The 21,847-nt window shown below is 38.0% G+C and overlaps 2 protein-coding genes across 5 annotated transcripts in view; both read left to right on the top strand.

The window, feature by feature from the left end:
• The window catches only part of LOC103713529 (probable cadmium/zinc-transporting ATPase HMA1, chloroplastic), a 32,399-nt gene extending 18,164 nt beyond the window's left edge, over positions 1-14,235 (top strand). The window contains exons 7-14 of one of the 4 annotated variants that reach the window (XR_005506996.1): positions 1,502-1,743; positions 4,702-4,807; positions 6,953-7,117; positions 9,752-9,968; positions 11,301-11,488; positions 11,561-11,662; positions 11,998-12,355; positions 13,296-14,230. Coding sequence is in view for 3 of the 4 variants with exons in the window: in XM_039116039.1 (XP_038971967.1) it covers positions 1,502-1,743; positions 4,702-4,807; positions 6,953-7,117; positions 9,752-9,968; positions 11,301-11,488; positions 11,561-11,662; positions 11,998-12,180 (1,203 nt within the window). In the remaining variant the exon portion in view is untranslated. Of the gene's footprint in view, positions 1-1,501; positions 1,744-4,701; positions 4,808-6,952; positions 7,118-9,751; positions 9,969-11,300; positions 11,489-11,560; positions 11,663-11,997; positions 12,594-13,295 lie in introns of those variants that run through there. The other 3 variants (XM_039116039.1, XM_039116041.1, XM_039116040.1) reach the window with 3 other exon arrangements.
• A 1,812-nt stretch (positions 14,236-16,047) lies between these two features.
• On the top strand, positions 16,048-17,499 carry LOC103712120 (probable LRR receptor-like serine/threonine-protein kinase At4g36180). The gene has a single exon (XM_008798544.4). It carries the CDS (start codon positions 16,091-16,093, stop codon positions 17,285-17,287), a length of 1,197 nt encoding a protein of 398 aa, XP_008796766.2. The 5' UTR covers positions 16,048-16,090; the 3' UTR covers positions 17,288-17,499.
• Positions 17,500-21,847: the final 4,348 nt, after the last annotated feature.

Genomic DNA, 21,847 nt, shown 5'->3' with positions numbered 1-21,847 from the left:
AATGAGCCTCCAAAGATTTTTTTTGTGATGATCATCGGTGTAGGACCAATTTGATTTTGTACCTGTCTCCAATCTAGCGATGAAAATAAGGAGGGAGTGGCATCCAGCATTGATTGTAACATCAAGGGAAGGCAGGGGAGGGAAGAATGTGATGGGGCAGAGGAGGCTGAGCATGTCCATAGCATAGGCAATCAGATCATCTGAGCCGCCATGGAATAATGGATGATGGGGTAGGCGAGGGCAGGGGAAGGAGGAGAAGGTAGGGAGAGTAGCGACATTGTGGTCGTGGATAAGTTTGCACAGGCTAGATTTGTTATGGTAGTGGGATAAGGAGAAGATGGATAAAAAGTATAAGCATGGTGACCATCCACTGGTTAGGATGCGATTAGGGCATTTGGTGGGTGGTGACTAGAGGAGATGAACAAGAGATTAGGAAGGAGGGAGGGGTTAATGGGGTTGAGAAGCTAGAAGCGTGGTTCCTTTTACCCCTTTATTATACACAAATCTTAAAGTCTATCCTGTGGCTGAAAAGTTAGAAATGCTAGGGGCTAAATATTATTGAAAGGAGCACAACCTTACTCTCTCTCTCTCTCTATCTATCTATCTAGATATGTATCTATCTATTCATACATAGATGTGTGTGCGCGTGCACACACATTATATACACACACATATGTATACATGTATACATATAAATATATGTATGTGTGTGTGTGTGTATATATATATATATATGTATGTATATGTATATATATATATATATTTACATATATGTGTGTGCCTATCTATATATAAACTTTTTTCTGGATTGTCGAATAGTTTTTCATGACGTCACTCCGCGTGTCGGAGGCATATTGGATTACCTCTTCCTTTCGCTGTGTGTGTGTGTGTATATATATATATTTAACTTAAAAAATTGTGAATATTCCTGAATCATACCTAAATACCATAAGTTTCTTATGCTCTTTTTATATCTTATTTTCCTTTCTCTACTCCCAAATATTTTCGAACTTCATCAAGGTGTTTTTTAAATAATTTTTAATTCTTTGTGTGGCATATGTTTGTCCTTGCAAGGTATACCTTAACTCGAAGCTTGATTGTATGAACATGGATGTGACCTTGATGATACATGTATTTTGAAGTTGTTGGATCGGAAGGCTTGATTTCTTCTGGCATTGCATGTTTATATCAATTGTCATAATTTAAACTGATTACAAATGGATTAAGTATTGCACTCAAGTGGTGCAACTAGATTCTTGATTGGAAAATATTTGCTACTTTTTTGGGTACTCCAAGGAAAATTGCTAGAATTACTGTATGCATTTGTAGTTTTCCTGGATTGCAGTATGTTGAGTTTTTCTTTTATTTTCCACATAATACTTAAAAATGTCAGTATATTGATTATGTTATTACTTCTGCTTTTATCTTCTTATTTTCCTCTTATGAGTATAATTAATACAATGCTATTAGTGTGTCTGATTTTGTTCCTTTGTTTTTGTAGGGAATTTTGCTCAAAGGTGGGCATGTATTAGATGCCCTTGCAGCTTGTCAGTCTATTGCATTTGATAAAACCGGGACTCTGACAACAGGGAAGCTTATGTGCAAGGCAATTGAGCCCATTCATGGGCATTTGGAAGGAAGGATCAGATCTGAGGTTCCATCGTGTTGTATCCCAAATTGTGAAAGTGAAGCTCTAGCTGTTGCTGCAGCAATGGAAAAAGGAACTACTCATCCTATTGGAAGGTAAAACAATAACAATGAAGAAACAATAGCAATGGAAATTATTGGATGTCTTTGTGTTATTGTCATGAGAATTGTTTGTCAAAAAGAATTAATCCTCATTGAAAAGGAAAACTCAAATAATTTCCTGCTACTTGTTTTTCAATTTATTTTTGGTGGTAAAAGCTTTCCCATTTCTCTTTGATGGGTAAAAGCTCAAAAATGTACATACCACAACTTAAAGAACTCTTTATAAGAGTACAGCCAGCATTTTACCAGAAGATACAGGTACAAGCTGAAGTTATAGGAAGGGACCTAAACCACATTCAACTATGCTGCAGTTCCCTATTCTGGAACCTTAAAGTCTTGCTAGTGATTCTCATTGTAGTTTTCCATCCATAATATGATCTAAAGAAAGTGATTGCAACAGTTGCAATTGTGTGTTAGCCTCTTTGTTCTAAGTAGGGTTGTTGAACCTATTTGCAATTGTTTGATTTCTTCATCATATGAAAGTAAATTAAGCGAAAATATTCATTCATTTAGTTCTGAGGTCCCATGAGCAGCAAAATTGAGGAGACATACTTATGCATCATTGTACATTATTTGCCACACTTCTGCCTAGTTAAACCACCTTCCCCCCCCCCCCCCCCCCTCCCCTCCCTCAAAAATAAAGAAAGTTTGCCTAAAAAACTCATCTATCCATGTTGGAATCTCATGCAAATTCTATGCCACAAATACCACCTCTTTTTCTATGTAAACTTTGTACTATTATATGATTTTTTTATTACCTCATACCAAATTGTGAACTTCTCATTCATATACAATTTCTTGTCTCCTAAATTTTTCTAAATATCTGCTAAATCATGACCATAAATCACTCTTGTTTAACTAGACTCCTTTTTTTATGCAATAAGGGATAAAGGGAAACAAGTGAATCATATTTCCAACTTTCTTATATTTTTGAATCAGCAGATTTCTGGCCCATAATCCCTCCCAGACTTGGAGTTTTTATTTCTCCTATGTGGCGTAGTTGAAAAGGAAAAGAAGTAAGCTCTTTTGAACCTTACTGCCTTGCTCGCTTCTCTTTCTCATAATCTTCCTAATTTTCTTATAGATCCCAACCATCGAATCACTCCTAAGTTTTTGGCATGGATTGTTGTTTTCCATTTTTGTATGATAAAGGAGGTGAACTCTCTTGCACAGAATATTTTCTACTTACAGATTTGACTTGTCAAATCTGTTTCAAACCATGAATTTCTTAGTCAATCCTAATTTGCCAGCTTCAGTCTCTACCAAATACCATACTGTAGGTCACTCCTAAATCTACAGCACGGACTATCTTCTCCTTGATGATATATGGTATACTGGAGATGCTTGTGTTTAACGTGCATTTCACATGCATATTTGCTAGTAAATAAAGTAAAAAAGGAGGGGTCCAGCATGAAAGTATGTGTTGATCACTTTCATGATGAAGAATGTGTACCAATTTCATATTTTAGACTTAGATTTTTCTTTCATTCTCTTCCGTTTGATAGTATTATAGTGAATCTATCATTTGTTATATGCTGCGTTGGTCTGATTCGAGATTCTTAATCCATTGAATGTTGATGTTCATGTTATTATTGCATTACATCTTTCTTTGTTAAGGGAGAATGGGTTCTTATTGATATGGAGAACTATTGCAACCTACATGGAAGGCACGTATGCATCATAACCATAAGTGACAGGTTTTAGTCAACTATCTCATATGTCTAAATTATTTTCCGTTAATTTTAATTGAGGATTAAAAATTTCGCATAACTTCTACATTGTTACCTTTGGTCTTCCTCACATCTTTTTAGTTCTTCTAGACAGCTCCAACCTTCCCATTATCAGGGCAACAGATTTATATTGACATAACCGTTGATCTTAGTGATTATTCATGATTTCGTTTCTAAATGGTGCAACTTCTAAGCATCCTCCAATATGCACATATTACTCCTATAATTTCTAGATTTGCCACATTTGTTCCTGAAGATTTTTATCTCCATGATTCTTATCTTGTCTTCGTAACGCATTTTGGTTTTTGATATTCTGGTCCATGCAACTCTGGCAGCATTACTGTTTTCATAACCTAATGACATGTCTTAAAAGCATGCGGTAGTTGCAGGCTATGTCAGAAACTTCTCTTAAGTTCAGTTATCTTTTTCTTTTTTTCTTTAACTATATCTTGTTTATTTTATCTGTCTTATGGATGGAATATAGCAAAATGATTGCATGGTGTTTCCACTGGTAATCAATATTAATCATGGTCATTGCATTAAACTTTTGCTGCATTTTTTCTGGTTTTGTTCTAATGATTACTGCCATACACCCTCTACTTGTTTTCTTTGTTATGTAGAAACATTCAACCCAATTCTAGTACCATAAGGATTCATACATCATCCATTAATAGCACGTAACATGGAGCCTTATCTTAGAAGTGATTTCGTATATAACAAATGCAAAAGATAGCAAGTGTAAACATGCACTTAGAATATCCCATATCTTTTTCACAACCAAACTAAAACCTATTAGTCCTCTGATAAATGTCTTAGACACTCCGACATCCTGACTTGCAATTATCAGTATCCCAGTTGGAGGTAAACATCTATTTGCCAATGTTGTTTATTCTGAGTTTAGTAAAATGTTTCTTCATCTCAATTAGTCTATATTTGTATAATGTTTTCTCTAGCATGATTTCAGTGTGTGTTTCATACCAGTTCTGTTACTTAAAACCTTTTTTATTGGTTGGCTACTCTATGAAGGGAAGAAATTGAACTCGGTTAAGTTTGAAATTTTTTATTATAATTTACCTTGATGTATAGAACCATGCAAACTTATTCTCGACTGTTTACTTGTATGATCGGTTTATATTTGTTGCCCAGAAAAAGGTTTTTCAAGTTATGTATGCCCATTGAAAAACTTTATTCTCATATAGCCCTATGCCTGCTTGCTCTGCAGAGCAGTTGTAGATCACAGTCTAGGGAAAGACCTTCCAGACATTTCTGTTGAAAGCTTTGAGTGTGTGCCTGGCAGAGGTCTTTTTGCGACATTGGCTGGTATCAAGGTAGTAGCCTGCATCTTATCTCAGTTTGCTTAATATCACCTCACATATTTTTCTGTCCAAGCAAGCTCCATTTTGTTACATGCTGCTTTAGAAGCATTTCCAGTGAAATGATTCAATTTTTTTTTTAGGCTATTTCTTTTAAATTTTGACATAGATCCTCAAGAAGTGATAAAGTATTGCTGGTAATAAGCAACTACTAATTATCAAGCATGGCAGGCCTGTGTGGAACAACTCTGTGAACTTTTGCATTGCAAGTCTTTATTTCTATGCTTCAAAATTTTTTCAAAATCTAATGTCTTGTATACTCTTTTATCTTTTCCTACTGTGCAGCTATGGTGATTATTTTCACCATGAGTGTTCATTTTCTTTTTTCTTCCACATGTAAATGTCTCAAATTTGATAAATTTCTGTACAAGCTTATGCTTATGTCCTAACTGATCATGGAAATGGGCAATGATGGAAGGTTATGTTCTTTATTGCTAGTGTGAATCAGGTGAAAACTACAAAGAACAGTATTAAATGGTCAGAAGAGCATGGACTAGTGGGATTTTGCTGTAATTTAGTTTAATTTTAAAAATTAATGGATCGGGTTCTGACAATTTATGCTATTGGGGTAATTTACAACTGCTAGACATCAATCTGATGGATGGATGAGATCACATCTTATGCAGTCTGGGAAGTCTAGTTGGTATTTATCTAAATTCATGACAACCAGCGTCTGTGATTATGCAGAACTTGATTTGGAGAACCACCTCTTCAATTGGGAAGCAGATGCCACTACAAAAGGGCCTCATCTAATAACAAGAATTGATTTTATTTTTTAAATATTGAAATTAGTATGACATTGAGACAAAAAAGTGGGGGAGATGAACACTTTGGAAGACTAGGGAAGCAACTCTTCCCATCATTTTCCTTTTCTTGTGGGCCCATCTATGCTGGCCTGACACCCTATTTTATTTGTTGTTGTTGTTGTTTCGTTTGACTAATGCCTATGTTGTGCATAATAGTTTTCCTCTTTCTTAGGAGAAAGTCTACTAGGAGTTCGCTTCAGTAAAAATCTTAATTGGGAGACATTATGGCTTTACACAGGGTACGACTGCTACATCTCATATGACAAGCCTGGATACTAAGGCAGTTGAGTTGACTTTGAAAATAGGTTATTGGAACTAAATGACCAGATTCCACATTTTTACTTTTAAAGTACTTAGCTCTCTCTTTGGAACTTTTCTTGATTTTTATATGATAAACATGACAAAAGAAATGGTTGATTATTAAAAAGTTTGTTCACAGAAAAAATAAAATAGGAAGTTCCTATACTAAAATTATCCTAAACTAATTGCAAAACATTGTTTAGCCATATGTTACATACGCACTCCAATTTTAAAGCTTCTAGAAATGCCAATAATTTTCAACACTTGGATAATAACCCAACATGGCTAGGCAGTAAACTTTGAAACATCCTGTTGACATTTGCAAACAGTTCCGACTTTGCCGCTTTTTGTTTCTAGTGTTGGCTGCTTTAACAAAGTGTCATTATCCTTTTAATATAAAGTTATCCCAATTATTTGCTAGCTTAAGTATCTTTGGGACTTTAATTGACCTTGGTATCTAGGGAACAACTTAAACAACATGCATACTCGTGGCTGATTAATTGTTTTATTTGTTAGATAGCATATAATATCTCTCTTTTTCCGTTAGATTCTGTGGCTGTTTTATTTAGCTAAAGAAAGTCGTTTGATACATTTTTCTTGGTCGATCTTACAGAATGTTCCTCTCTTGGGAGTCTCATTTTGACATCATAAAGATAAATAGCTGCGACTAAATGAGCTTGAGAGAATTTGTGAAGAACAATTTTCATAACTTTATTGTCATGGTTGCATCTTGCATGCATTATTTAGTGTTTGGAAGGTGGAAAGAGTCACTATGTAAATACAAAATTCTACTTCTGTTTGTCTTGGCCCACTGCAATAGTATATAATATTTTATTCATGGATTAAGTAATCCTTTCTTGCCACCATTGCTATGTGCTTGTCTGCATGACTTTGTAGACCACTTTTAGCTCTACATGGATATAAATGAGAAGGTTGCATTTGAAGCTCATTATGCTGCCTACTAATTTAACACCATTTTCTCTCTTTGATATAGTCACTAACTGGAGATAAAGAGCTTTTAAAGGCATCGCTTGGTTCTGTCGAGTATGTTGCCTCATTGTGTAAATCTAGTGTTGAATCCTCAAAAATAAAGGAAGCAGCGAGGACATCTGCTTATGGTAATGATTTTGTTCAAGCTGCTCTCTCTGTCGATAAGAAGGTAAGTCATCCTTTGTCATGTACTTGTCTAGGTTTGCAAATTTATAAAGGATTTATTCATAAGATAGCACATCAAAGCTTGCATATATGGATAACTTGCATCTGAGGTAATTCATGATTGTATATGCTTTATTTCTCTATTTTCATTGTCTCTTCTCCCTTAATAAAAATAAAAGCATGCCTCGACCATCTCTAAAAGATATTTTAGTTAATGTAAGTTCCAAGGGATAACTTCTATTTTATCACTTGATAAGATATCTATAGTTGGTAACTAAGGATTTGGCATTTTAAAATAGCTTCCAACATTTAACAATCTGTCAAGTGAAATGAACAACGTTGTCAACATCTTTGCATCGGGTAAATCAAGGAGCTAAATGAAAATTGAGAATAATATCATTTGCTAATTTAATCATGATGTGATATTGTCTTTTTTAATGTAAACATGTATGGATTTCAGAAAGGGATAGCAGTGTAGAGACAAGTGGCCATCCAAGGACTGTTGGAAGTTCCTTAAAAGTAAGAAAAAGCAGTGAAAAAAAATTCTTGATGTAAGTTTTCAACCTGTAGCAACTTCACAGGGTTCGGCAAACATAAGATTAACAACTTACTATAGTGAACTGGTGGAAAAAGGCCAATTTTCTATCTATAAATGACAGAAACAATCAGGAATTATATTTTTATTCCCTTTATGAGGAAAATTGAATATTTGAGATTTTTCTTAAAAATCATCATGAATGCATATATCTGGTGCACAAACAAGTTCAATCTGCAGGAATTTTTTTTTTCCGTATTTTGGGGGAGAGGGGGCCAATAATATAAAGCATAAGAACATTAATTAATATGTAATAGTGGTAGACACAACTAACAAACAATTTGTTGTACAACTTAATTATGTGTTTTTTTCGCACCTCGACTTTTTTTTTCTTATAGATTATAGTTATGAATAATTTCAAGAAATTATAGATGGTTACCTATAATTTTGTGTAAGGTTCGCTATCTTGGTACCGAATCCTATATCGGTACCATCCTATTATAGTGTTAGTATACGATACGAGACGGCGAGGCGTGCCAAGCGACGGTATCGTACGAAACTGCATGCCAGTTCGGTATCGGTACGGTACGATACTGACTAGTATGGCAAACCTTGGTTTAACAACCATCGAAATTATACTTTTATTTAGAATTATACTTTTTATTCAAATAGATTTCTTCTAAGTGTATGGTGTCGTATAATAGAATAAAGAACTAAAAAATTCAATATACATTTTAAATAAGGTCTTGTTTGGCACAATGGGATAGAATGTGTGTGTATGAGAGGGAGAGAGAGGGCGGGGGCGGGGGCGGGGGCGGGGGCGGGAGAGAAGCCTAATCCCATTGGGTTTGACGGAAGTTTGCCGGACAAGCCCAAAATGTGAGGGAAAATAGAGAAGTTACCTCTACATTCTAGGAATGGGAGAGAAGAGTTTGAGAAATTAAGAGTCAAGACTTGGACTTGTCCCTTCAGCCACAGTTTTTTCCATGTAGAGAGAGAAAGAGAGCGCTTGTGCTGTGGTTTATGACCTTTTTTTAAAAAAGAAAATAGGCTGGTTCTATACCAGTGCTAGAAATATCAATACATAATTTACTTAGAGGAAACTGCATTGTGTTTGGATCTCATCAATCATCCTTTTTTGCAATAAATTGTATATTAAGAAATGTGAATCCTTTTTTTATGAAAAAAAAGAAGCATGGTTTATAGAAGATTAGTGAGGCATCCTCATGTATACGATATCATAAAACGTGGAGAGGGGAGAGAGGAGTGGGGGGGGGGGGCTTTGAGAAAATATACAAGCAGTAGTTTGGGTGGTCCGTTGAGTTTGAATTTTGACTGAAATTAAAAAGATAAGGACATCAGATTGCTATTTCAATTAGATGAGATTGTCATTACTAAAATTATAGAGGAGACACGGTGTTTATTGGGCAACATATTAGGAGAGGAGGGCATTTTTTTTATTAGAGAAATAATAGAAGGAGTCGCCATATATGATTGCATGAGTTTGGGGGTGCGCCTAGCATTTTTCTTTAAATGAATGAAAAGAAATTGCCAATCTTGGGGGAGCCATGTCTCCTGCACACCCTCGTCCCCAGGGTGGGACCCTCTCAAATCTGCCAACGGTGAAGAATGTTTTGTACTTTGATACTTGATATATTATTAATTCATATGTCATGAATGAGTTGATATTTTCTTCTTGGTGAGTTTGTGAAGCATATCTTCTATCATCTTTCTTAACTAACCCTAGCTCTCTTGCTACTACTGTTATAAGTTAGTACTTTGAATGATCAATTTAGAACTAATGACATGAATTATTTAGCATTATCCCAATTGCACCATTATATCTTGTTATCAAACAATGCCCTCCAAAATGGCAATTAAAGATCCTTTTCTAAACTTTTATTTTTTTCTGTTTTCTTTTGTTATATTTTCCTTTCTTTTGATTTTTTTAGCTTATTCTTAGCCCCTTTAAGTATATGAATTTTAGCAAATATGTTGCAGTTTTTTTTTAATCTGACTCAGATCAAAACTGAAGTTTGATATTAAGTAATTATTATGCATTCTTTTTGTGCTTTGACTTGTAAGGGGGAATCTCTATTTTAGGTAACTCTCTTCCATTTTGAGGATGAGCCCCGACATGGTGTTGCAGAAGTAATATCTACTTTAAAAGATCAAGCACAGCTTCGTATAATGATGCTGACCGGTGACCATGAGTCAAGTGCAAGGAGAGTTGCTGATACTGTAGGCATTAATGAAGTGCATTGCTGCTTGAAGCCTGAGGATAAGCTCAACAAAGTAAAAAGTGCTTCTAGAGATACAGGTATCCTACTACTGGTATTGTTGAAGATAGGCTTATTCTCATCATAAAATTAAGGTGTAATTATTATTTTGTTATTAGTAACTGTTTAGTCATCTGATGATTAGTATATTTAGTAATTTTTTTTCATGATGAATTTTCTCAGAAATGCTAGGTATAGCATGCAATTGCAGGAACCTTCTGTAAATAAATCGACTTTCAGATTTTATTTGTTCATGACTTCAGCCTAGTTTTGTACTGATAGATGATGTGGTGCAGCAGAACATAGGCTTGTTATCCAAATAATATTTATCCCAGTGCATGCAATGATATTGTTGATTTTGAATTTTCATTATTGAAGAAGTTGAATCATCGTATTAGGATTTGCAAACATAAAAACTTAGACCATGTACCAACCATCCATCAAGCATTTGAAAACATTATACCTTAAAGATCATGTAGAATGCAAGGAGAAAAGGAACATGATGACAAAGAAGATGAAATCAAGACCATCTATCAAGGCAAAAGTCGTCGAAGAGTAATTACTACTCTCTCTCCTCCATTCTCTTTTTTCTCTCCTTATTTTTTTCTCTTTAGGTACTTTAGTGCCACATCAGCTACCTACTTTTTTAAAGTTATCATAACACAATAACTAACCATGGAAATCTGAAGTCCCTTTGGGCCTTTGGAAAGAGGCTGAAAATGAGGGGGAAAATAGGCCTCCAACTTAAAATTAAGCTTGTTCTCCACCATCTCATGTCAACCATTTCGCCTGGTGCACCTTAATCATAACATAATAGTAAAGTTGAAAGAACCTTGTATAGTTAATGTTAGGTCCCTGATTGTGTGAGCAGGGTACCCTCCTGGCTACCATTCTCATACATGGATTCATTGACCTAATCAGCTCCCCGCATATCATAAAATAGTCAATATATTAGTTAGGCCCCTAGACAAATATCCCATTACCACAGTAAGTAGTTGCTTCCTAGAATCTGAGAACTGCAGTCTTCCTGTACATTTGGAGTCCTCTGAAATACATAATTGGATTCATTGACTCAATCGGCTTCCTGCATATTGTACGAAGTAAGATTTGGGGCACCAAATAACTAAAAGCTAACTACAGTCCGTGGTAGTTTCCTCAGATCAGAGGACCAAATTCATCTTGTATATTTGGAGTCATCCAAAGCCCATAGTTTTCGGTTTCTAGGTAATTTAGACCATGTAGATCATGACCAACGGTGTTCTTTTCATTTTAGAAGCTCAGTTATGGTTATCTAATAGGAATATAGTTTTACCAGCCCAGCTTTGACTTACCCCTGGTACTTCTTTGAGATGGTCCTATACTTTACATTGCAGGTGGAGGATTGATAATGGTAGGGGATGGTATCAATGATGCACCTGCACTTGCCGCTGCAACTGTGGGTATCGTGTTGGCTCAACGTGCTAGTGGAACTGCAATAGCTGTTGCAGACGTGCTGTTATTGCAGGATAACATTTCTGGTGTTCCATTTGTTATAGCCAAAGCTCGCCAAACAACATCATTGGTAATGTCCTTGTTAGGTTCTTAATCATCCTGTCATTTTAACATGGATCTATTTATATAATTGTTTCAAAAGTTTGGGTACTTGCAGGTCAAGCAAAGTGTTGCGCTTGCTTTATCTTGCATTTTTTTTGCTTCTCTTCCTTCAGTGTTGGGTTTTCTTCCTCTTTGGTTGACGGTATGTTGTCACATCTACATTTCCTTGATATTTAGCCATAGCTTCACATCCTTTTTTTTGTTCTTTTCTGTCACTATTGGTTCTTTGAATGAATTAATTTCTTTTATGGTTAATTCCATATGTGATATTCTTTTTCTTTAGCCTCTTAATGTCACTGTGAATCGATGCCTCCAAATATAGTTGGGCTATGCCCCTTATCATTCCTATGTGCTTCTAAAGAAGTCTGTTGTGCTCAACAACAGACTTCATTACTAAACTGGTGTTTGTAGTCACAACAGACTTCTCTACCAATCTGGTGTTTAGTGATGCATCTTTCTTTTGTGGTTCAAATGTAGGTTCTTCTTCATGAAGGAGGGACCCTTCTCGTCTGCCTGAACTCAATTCGTGCCCTTAATAACCCGGCATGGTCTTGGCTACAAGATCTACAGCAGCTAGTGGATAGACTGAGAAAGTCTGTGGCTGATCTTTTCAATAAGAGGCCTCCAAGGAATCACGTAATTCAGGCAGCTCCGTTATAATATATACTACATCAAATTTCACAGGTCCTGTTGCAATTGAATCAATTTTTGAGAGATGATTCTAAATTACGTGTGGAGGATGAATATATGCACAAAATTGTATCTTTTGTCTATATCATCAGCAATTATATTTTGATGCAAAAACTACGACTGCAGTGCATCACTTAGTTCTCAGGTGTTTGTTCCTGCCTTGTCATTTGTAAGCTCTTTAAAATGGAAGAATGTTGAATGCTAAGTAAATAGATTCCTCACTTCGGTAGCGGTGAGGAGGCTGATTGTCATTTATCTGCATTAATGTTGTGCTTTGAAGGTTTCATATAAACCGTCATATAAGCAGATGTAAGCATGTGTTGAAAAACATCTTAAATAGCTTTTATGCAATGAAATTATGTATTTCCATTGTTTTGCTTGAATCTTGACCCCTATCTTTCTTAGAACTGACTTTCGTTGTTTTGCAGTCTTTCGTTTATAAACAATGGCATACAGTTCCAGTTTCTTTTGTAACGCTTGATCCTATATGTTTAGAAACAATGAATTGTTTAATAATTGTGGTTAAAAATTATAAGCAGGAAACACTATGGGTCAATATGGATTACGTGTCAACAAAATGCTGCTTTGTATATTTTATGTCCTGGTATTTAGATTTAAACTTGCTGTCAAGCGCCCAGCCTTTGCTTTCTTTACTCTTTCGTGCCCACGGACTATATTTGAAGCAATATCGACTAAACGATCTGCTGGCAATCTATAGTATTTGTAACTCACTTATGAGTTAAATTAGGAAACTTAATTGTTGAATGGGTGGCTAAAATTGGGGCTCCATATTCTTTATGGTTAATGAATCTGTGCATTGCCTGCTAATTTTAACCTACTATTTATAATTTTCTTATGCAGTTCCTCTTCAAATTCTTGATTTGCTCCAAGAGTATTTATGAATGTTTGCCTTTAAATCAGAAAATTCTCACTTACTCTTTGGGAACATGGCTTTTTTTTATTTAGATCTACTGTAACCTTTATTCATGGTAATCTTTTGTCTTGAAGAAGAGACTGTGAAGAGTGCGAGCCACAATGCAGTAAGGCATCTCATCTGACCCTTGTTTGTGTTTAATATAATGCAGGCATCACAGGGTAGTGACAACATTTCAAGCAAGTTGTTAGTGGAAATACTCTGAGCAAGCACTTTCATCAATGATATAGACCTGCCCATGACTGATCTCCAAACCACTCTGTTAACAAAGTGGATTCTAACTTGCTAACTGCAGCACTTGCAGCTCTTGTCTGTCATCACTAACTTAACCACTTGCAAGGAAGATTGTAACTTGTGTGCTACTGTTGGTCCATTGGTTGCAGGTCTGGCACCCAGTCATGTAAAATTTAGTTTATGGTAGATTTGTTTTACTTGTGCATGATGGAAAATGTGCAGAGATAAGGCTCGAGTGCATGGCAGGGCATGATAGCCCTCTCTGTTCCTGAAAAGGTGACTGCAGGTGGCTAGAGATTAGGTCGGGGATTGCTGCCTGCTTCATGGGCTTTTTAATCAGAACTTGGTCTTTAGATGAATCTCATATTAGGTGAGAAGCATAGATCTCTGCCCACAAACTGATGGGTTAAAGCTCGATTCATAACCATTTCGACATACGTGTTTGCTACGGCAAGCATATCTTCATCAAAACAAGCCCCCTCTTCTCTTGCCAAACACATGAGTAACATCTTTTTGCAAAAGCTTAGCCCATAAACCCAAACATCTTCACCTGCTACATGATCCGAGAATGGCCAGGTCTCAAGAGGGGTTGAATGATTCACTGAGGATTAGCTTCATTGGTGCTGGCTTTTGGAAGAAGCGGAGGAAGGATGCATGTCAGTGAATGGAGCAAATGACAACTAAATGAAACTAAGAAGGTAGGTGATATTGTTGTTTTCAGAATAATAAATCATAGATGATTATTATGCGCTCGACCTTGCTTTTGATGTTATGTTATCCTAAAAGCACAAGTCAACATATGATCATTATCTGCAAAATTTTCAGAATAATAAATCATGGATGATTATTGTGCGCTCCACCTTGCTTTTGATGTTATGTTATCCTAAAAGCACAAGTCAACATATGATCATTATCTGGAAAACAACAAAAACAGCTGTGACAGCTTGACCTTCCAAACAAGAACGAAGTTTTATGTATAGCAGCTTCAACAGTGATCAAACTATGAGCCTGTCACAATAAAAAAAATAAAAACAGAACTAATCCATGTTAAAACTAGGGTCTTGGGACCAGAAGAATATCATTAAAAACCCCCGGTGGGGTTGGTCTAATATCGAAAACGATAGCTCTCAGTGAGTGACCTTCCAACAAACAAAACAATTCAAAGTGGAATGGTCATCAGTCCCTTTCAGACGACCTCTTTTTCCAAGCAAAGTCTCCGCCAGCTAATCACCTCCTTCCTACTAAAGCCAATCACTTATTTTCCCTTACCCCACCCCACTTGCTCTCTCTTTCCTCACCCAAAGGTTCCACGAAACTGTCGGCGAAATTGTATCTAGAAATTGCTATGGATCGAGACATATGATGAATACTCTAAGAACGCGATTCGCCCTCCACGTGTAGATCTCTGGCTATCTCATTGCTAAAGTAAAATATTCTAGCTCAAGCCGATCGTTCTTCAACAAGCATGGATGCTGGGACGCTAGATCTGATGGACTCCTTTGGTTGCTCAAACAAAAAGATTGGAAAAAGGAAACGATATGGAAATAAAAAGAGTGAGAAGAGTTTCTGCGTCTATCTCAGACTTAGAAGCATAGAGTACAGAGACAGCACCAGAGAGGGATGTAAAAAATATGCTATTTACAGACCTATTCAAGTGACCGAAGCAATGGGGTAGTTTCGGAGATATACGATGCTTCAGAAACACCGTATCTCCTAACCTTGCCTCGCCCCACCATGAAATGCACACGTGCACAGCACGGCATGGTCGGCTGCACCGAGTGAATGCGCGTGGTCACCGACTCAATGTCCTTGAAGCCCGACTTGGGCTTCCAAGGATAGGATTTCCATAAAAGCAAGAGAATTTGCTATTACAGTTCGAATGTATGACCGGAAAGAAAGTATTTTAAAGCTTTAAAAAACCCAAAAAAAAGAAGGGGATAAGGATCCATTTTAAATTTAAATCTTTTCAAAATTAAAATGTCTGACAATCTCTTAATAAAGACTTAATTTTTTTAAATCATAAAAAAGAATATCTAGACAAGTACAATGGATGCGGTATTTTGTGAATCTGAACTTTACTTAATGTTGATTCCATTTGAAGAAATCATAGTGGATTAAACTTTAAATTAGGTCATTTCTCACATACTTCTATATATCACATACATAGTACGAATTAATTGGGTTTTTATGATATGACTATTCTTACATAAATAAGCTCTCAAATAAAAAATAAAATTTCTATAAAAGCAAGAGAACTTGCTTTCACATTTCTAGTATGGGACTAAAATGGAAGTATTTTAAAGCCTTTAGAATAACTAAAAAAAAAAGAAGATAACGGTCCATTTTAAATTCAAATTTTTCCAAAACTGAAATTTCCGGCCCAAACAAAAGCCTAGCAACTTTAACCAAATAGAAATATAGAAAGCAATGCCATATGATAGGAGGGTAAAAAAAAAAAAAGGACTGGTTCCGTCATCCTATCCTATACTCTTATATTGGTCGACAAAAATGCACCTAAAGTTTAGTATGTTATAATTTTATACTTTTAAAATAATATTATAAAAATCAAAAAAATATTAAAAAAATTAAAAAGTAATTGAAGAATAAAATATATAAAGTAGTGCCGCGTCATACAAATAAAGAAATCACCCCGTCATAGAAATATATAAAGTAGGTAAGTTGCTGGACTCGGAGGGAAGGAGTGCATACACCATGTCCATCTTTTTCCACTTACTCTTCCTGTGGGTAGTATCACTCGTCCCGGCGGGTGCGGTCACCGCCCCGTCGGACGTCGCGGCTTTGGCTGCCTTCAAGGCGGCCATCTCCCCGGCTTCTATTAGTCCCTCGTCTTGCCTCGATTCCTGGAATTTCTCCTCCGACCCCTGCCGCCCCGGCCCTTCCCACTTCCTCTGCGGCCTCACATGCACAACCACCGGCGGCGGCGCCACCGCCACCTACCGCGTCTTCTCCATCACCCTCGACCCTGCCGGCTACTCCGGCGCCCTCACCCCGCTCCTCTCCAACCTCTCCCTCCTCGCCCACCTCGAGCTCGCCGACAACGCCTTCCACGGCCCCATCCCCGCCTCCCTCTCTTCCCTCTCCTCCCTCCAAACGCTCATCCTCTCCTCCAACTCCTTCTCCGGCACCATTCCGTCCTCCATCTCCAAGCTCTCCTCACTTCAAATCCTCGATCTTTCTCGTAATTCTCTAGCCGGCCTGATCCCCCAGTTCTGGGGCTCCATGTCCGGTTTGAGAACGCTCGATCTCAGCTTCAACCGACTATATGGGAATCTCCCCCAGACGATGCCTCCCAACCTGGTGGACCTGGCTCTGAGAGGGAATTCCCTCTCGGGGACCATTAAAAGAGCCACCTTTGCGCCGCTCCGAGCATTGGAGGTGGTGGAACTGGCGGCCAACCGGCTCGAGGGGAAGCTGGAGGGCTGGTTCTTTCTTCTCCCTTCGTTGCAGCAGGTGGACCTCGCGAATAATAGCTTATCGGGCGTCGAGGTAGGGCCGCCGCCGCCAGGGCAGCGGCTTGTGGCGGTGGACCTGGGGATCAATCGGATCGAGGGGCAGCTGCCGGCGGCGCTGGCGGGATTCCCAGCTCTGGCGGCGCTGTCGGTGCGGCACAACAAGCTGAGGGGAGCCATCCCTTCGGAGTACGCCGGAGCCAAGAAGGGGGTCCCGTTCGGGCGGCTGTTCCTCGACGGGAACTTCCTCACCGGGACGGTGCCGGCGGGGCTCCTCAGGAGCGGGGAGCTGGTGGGGAGCTTGGGGGACAACTGCCTCCGGGGATGTCCACCGGCGGCGCCTCTGTGCTCGCCCCCGCAGAAGCCGAAGGCGGCTTGCAAGCAGGTATACGGCGTCGACGGGAGGCCGCGGCGGCCCCACTCTTATTTGGATCGGTAGAGAGGTTCGCCGGCGGTGGTGTTTTTGGCTACCGGCTTTGGGTCTCTTTGGCGGGTAAAATTATGCGCCATAACAATAATAATATATAGTTTTCTGTAATATTGTTATATAGAACAAGGTTTCTTGTCGTTTCTTACCGTTGTACGGTAAATAACGGTTTACTATGATTGAAACGGACATCAAATACCGGAGTTTTTTCATGCTTCACTCAAGACATCTCTGGAAAGAAAAATTTAGAGTTTATTTGGCTCTTTGCAATCTCCTTCTCATGCATTAATCACCTATCTTCCATCCCCTTTTTTAACATTTCCTTCGACCACCTCAACTCTATTTGGCAAACATGACTCCCTTTGACAAACTCCAACCCCTCCCTATTGCCCCTGCTAATGACCCCAACCCTCTTTAGTGACCTCAACAACTCCAATCCCCTCCCTATCTCCCACTCCAATGATCCTTACCTACTTTGATCTTCTACTTACGTCCCACGCTACCAACCCTCTTTGGTGACCTCCAATGCTACCACCATTACTACTGCACCACTTTTTTTTGCCTCATCATAACCTAAATCGATCTGGGGCTACTTCTGTCTACCATAATTCTTAAGGATGAGATCAGCAAGGAAGGTTAGAAATCTCGAAGGAATGAAAAAATGAAAGAGTTTAGAATGAGAGCTGCATGAAGAAAAGGAATCTCCTGAAAATTAATATGAGAAGCCAAACAACCATATTCCAAATCGAAAATCCCATATGGCAACTTGATCACCATAGTTCAATATTATTGCATTTAAATAAATAGAAAGGTTTCAATTCGTAGTTGTTATTTACATAAAGATCATTTGATATAATAATAAAAATAATAGTTGTTATATAATTCTTTTTATTATTTCTAACCTTTTTTTTTTTTTTTTTTTTTGCTGAAAAAAAGGAGGTAGGGGGGGGAGGGGACAAGCCCACCCCGCGTAGCAACCCCAACCGGGCCCCGCCCCCGCCAGGACTATGTTCGATTCGGGCAGAATGGCCGTTTGGTATAGGCCCAGCTCACCTGACCCCAGCCATATATTACTCATACCTCCCCACCCGTGACCCCGGCTCGGTTACCCCTCTGGGCTCCGGCTCGAGAACCACGTGTGAGTACGTCACACCTGGCACCACCAAGGCTACCAGCCGACCAGTAGCACTTCTAGACCCCGTGTCCAGGCTAGGGGCATCCGGTCCCCACATTTAATCGACGCCCGCGCGTTTCGAACCTGGAACCACTTGGTTAGAAGCCGAGCTCCGTTCCAACTGAGCTACCGCCTTGGCCTTTTTTCGATGAAAGAAACTCGTTTAAACCCTAGCATGCCATTCTTATGTCTCATATGTGCAGCGTCCCTGGCCTTTAATCAAAATGCACTTTGCTTCTCTCAAGATAAAAGAACTTTGATTAGTTTAATTTGAATTGAACTACAAAAAATAATAAAATTGCATCAGATAAAATTGAGACTATATTTGTTATATATAAAAAAAATTATCGGCCGCTCGCTCCCTTCTAGTATGTGATTATAGCCAATTCATAATTTTTGCATGTGCACTGCATGTATCTTAGTATTAGCATACATGAGCTATAAGGCAATGAGAAGCCTCCAAAATTATAGGGAAAGCTATCATAATGTTTTCACAACTTTTGTTTTTTAGAGGTTGAGGGATGATGGGTGGTGAAAGGTTGTTCATGCTTGCACGTCTTGTAGTGTTTAAAAGCCAAGCTGAAGTGATAGATATGTCGGTGGTCACTGGAAGCTTGTGATGCCCATTGATTGCCAGAAGGTGTGAAGAATACACTACAATTGTAGGGGCCCATGGTACACGTTCTCTTGTCTCTGTTTACAAACTTTTTATTTGTTAAAAGCAAGAAGAATCAATTACGCCAAAAGAAAACAAGAAGAATCCCTGAAAAAACCTGGTCATTTTCGTTTCTTGTATCTCCCCCTGTGAATGCCTATATGTTATTTTGTTTTCTTTCTGAAGGTTTGATTGATTGCTGAGGAATTAAGATACATAAGTTGTGCACGTTGGGGCCATCTAATGCATTCCATTCTGCCACTTTACAGCTGCTGATGAACACTAGATTTTTTTTTTTTTTTTTGCTTTTTCATTTCAAAGTTGAAGAGATCATGAGTCATTTGTTAGTATATTCTCTACATGCAATAATAATCATATATTTTCTTGCTAATGGTGGGACTATGGTGGGGCATATCTGCTTGCTAGGTTTATATATCCTGCAAACAACATTAATATATTAGAAGACATCATTTATTTTGCTGAATGTTGCAATGGTAGATTACGGTAATGCACTTAGCATGCATTGTTATGCCCCAAATCTAGGACATAACACGGCTATGCTACCGAGAGATACAATCCATAATAATATGAAGCCAAATATTTCATTTAACTTCCAAATTCATCTTAAACAAAATATAATAAATAAAAGTCTAATTTTGTCGTCCATTAAATGAAACCAATACTGGTTCAGTGCATCTAAATTCAAACACAAATACCAAACCCGTAATCCTCGATATATTAAGCTACATATTCATAACCACTAAAGAATTAAAGTTCTGCTATATATATCGTCAAGCTTGCTAGCACGAACTCTAAACCTAAACCATCCTTCGTCGCTATTGACCCTATTCGCCTATAGAGAAAAAAATAAAAATAGAGATATATGAGCAACACAGCTCAGTAAGTAAATCTTATTCTATCTTACCGGATCAAACAAAATTTTTTTACATGATTCAATGCATCATTTGGAAAGTAAATTTATACTGTAAAATAAATATTTCATAAATATAATAACAAACTGTACCATAGCAAACTAATATGTATGTACAAATCATACAAATTCGTAAATCTAAAAGTATAATTTAAAATATTCATAATCCTTAAATATTTGTCATTTATCCATACTTTTAATTAATACAGTGCTCCCAGATTTTGTGCTACAGTCATTATAACCCGTGACAAGGCCATCTTCGTAATCGACAAGATATCATAGTTCGTATTCGTTACCAACTTTAATCCGTTGGCAGAGGACCGTTTTCATTGGATGCTAGCTCGAGGATGTCAATTAACCTCCATTTCTAGGGGCAGTCATAGCAATATGAGAGCCTTTAGAAAACTTATATCTTTGTCTTAAAGCTAACAGATAAATAAATAAAAAATACTAAATAGCATGATCAGATTTGCATCTCACAAACCAAGCTATTTTTATTAAAATATTCATGAAACTATATTTCATAATAAAGCATAATTTTCATAACACATATGCTGGTATATAATTTTAAGAAAAACATGATATTTCCATAAGCAAATTTTATACACGGAAAACATAATTATTTAAAAAATAATAAGGAGTGTAAGATTTACTTGGTTCTTTCGCCATAGACTGTCAAACTTTACTAGATAAATCAGTTAACCCTGGTTAAAAATATTAAAAGTGAAATTAATTTCTGTTCGATGATTTTAATCAAATTAAAACAATACAAAAAGGATACGGTGGGTCAAGTGACAGTATTCAGTAGCTCCGGGCGGGTCGGATCTAAATAACTCAATCAATAAATCAAGGGGTATGAACTTGATCAGAGCCAAGGTCATTCGACGAGGCTCATCATTAGTGGGTTCTAGGGACACTTAATAGAGTTGGAGTGATCAGTTAGGCAGACAGCCCAGGCACCAGGGCAGTTTAAGGCCTCTTTCCAAGGGTCAACTCGAGTCGTGGATCAGATCAACAAGACCCTGTATTGTGATCCATAAGGCTATTTAGAGAGAGAAATAGGTATATGAGAGAGAAAGAAGAGAAAGAAAATAAGAGGAGGCCTCTCTCCTCTTCTTCTTTTCTTTTCTTTTTTTTTTCTTCTTTTATTAGTAAACATGGGAAGGAAGCAGCGAACCACGACCGTGGTCGTGGTGGTTCGACGAGGTGGCAGCAGGTGATGGTAACAACAGCAAAGAGCGGCCGGCGACGGCAGTCGACCGGCCGAATTCAACCCAAAAACAAGGCCGAGAAGGATGATTGTTGGCTCGTTGTCCTTGGATCCTGACCCACTTGTCAATGGCTGAGGGTCCGGGCAAATGCGAGAAAGGGTTGGGGCTCTTGGTGACAAACGCCGGCAGCGGTGGTGATCGAAAAAGAAAAAAAGGGCCAGTAGAAATAGAGAAAAAATAGGGAGGTTTGATTTTTGGTCGATTGCTCAACCGACTGGAGTGATTCCAAGTCGTGGAAAGAAGAAAAAAAGGAAGGAGAGAAAGGACAAGGCATTACCTCGGCTCTGGTGGTGTCCCGCAGCTCCAATTTTCGGCGAACACGAAGACGAGCAACCGTGAGTTCAAGTGGAGAAAAGAGGGAGAAGAAAGCTCGATGATCAATGGTGGAGGATCATCAAGGGGTGGGGAGATGGGTTATATAGAGGAGGCAAGCCTCCTTGGCTCTCGGAAGTCGACTCCCACCGGGAGTTGAATGGAGAAGAAGACTCCCATCGAGAGTCTTCCTCTCTGTTTTTTTTTTTTCTTCAACCAGATGGGAGCT

The sequence above is a fragment of the Phoenix dactylifera genome, unplaced genomic scaffold (genome assembly GCF_009389715.1).
Source record: "Phoenix dactylifera cultivar Barhee BC4 unplaced genomic scaffold, palm_55x_up_171113_PBpolish2nd_filt_p 000046F, whole genome shotgun sequence".
NCBI classification, from domain to species: Eukaryota; Viridiplantae; Streptophyta; class Magnoliopsida; order Arecales; family Arecaceae; genus Phoenix; species Phoenix dactylifera.
The sequence above is the reverse complement of the archived record's forward strand: the minus strand, read 5'-3'. Positions and strand labels throughout refer to the sequence as shown.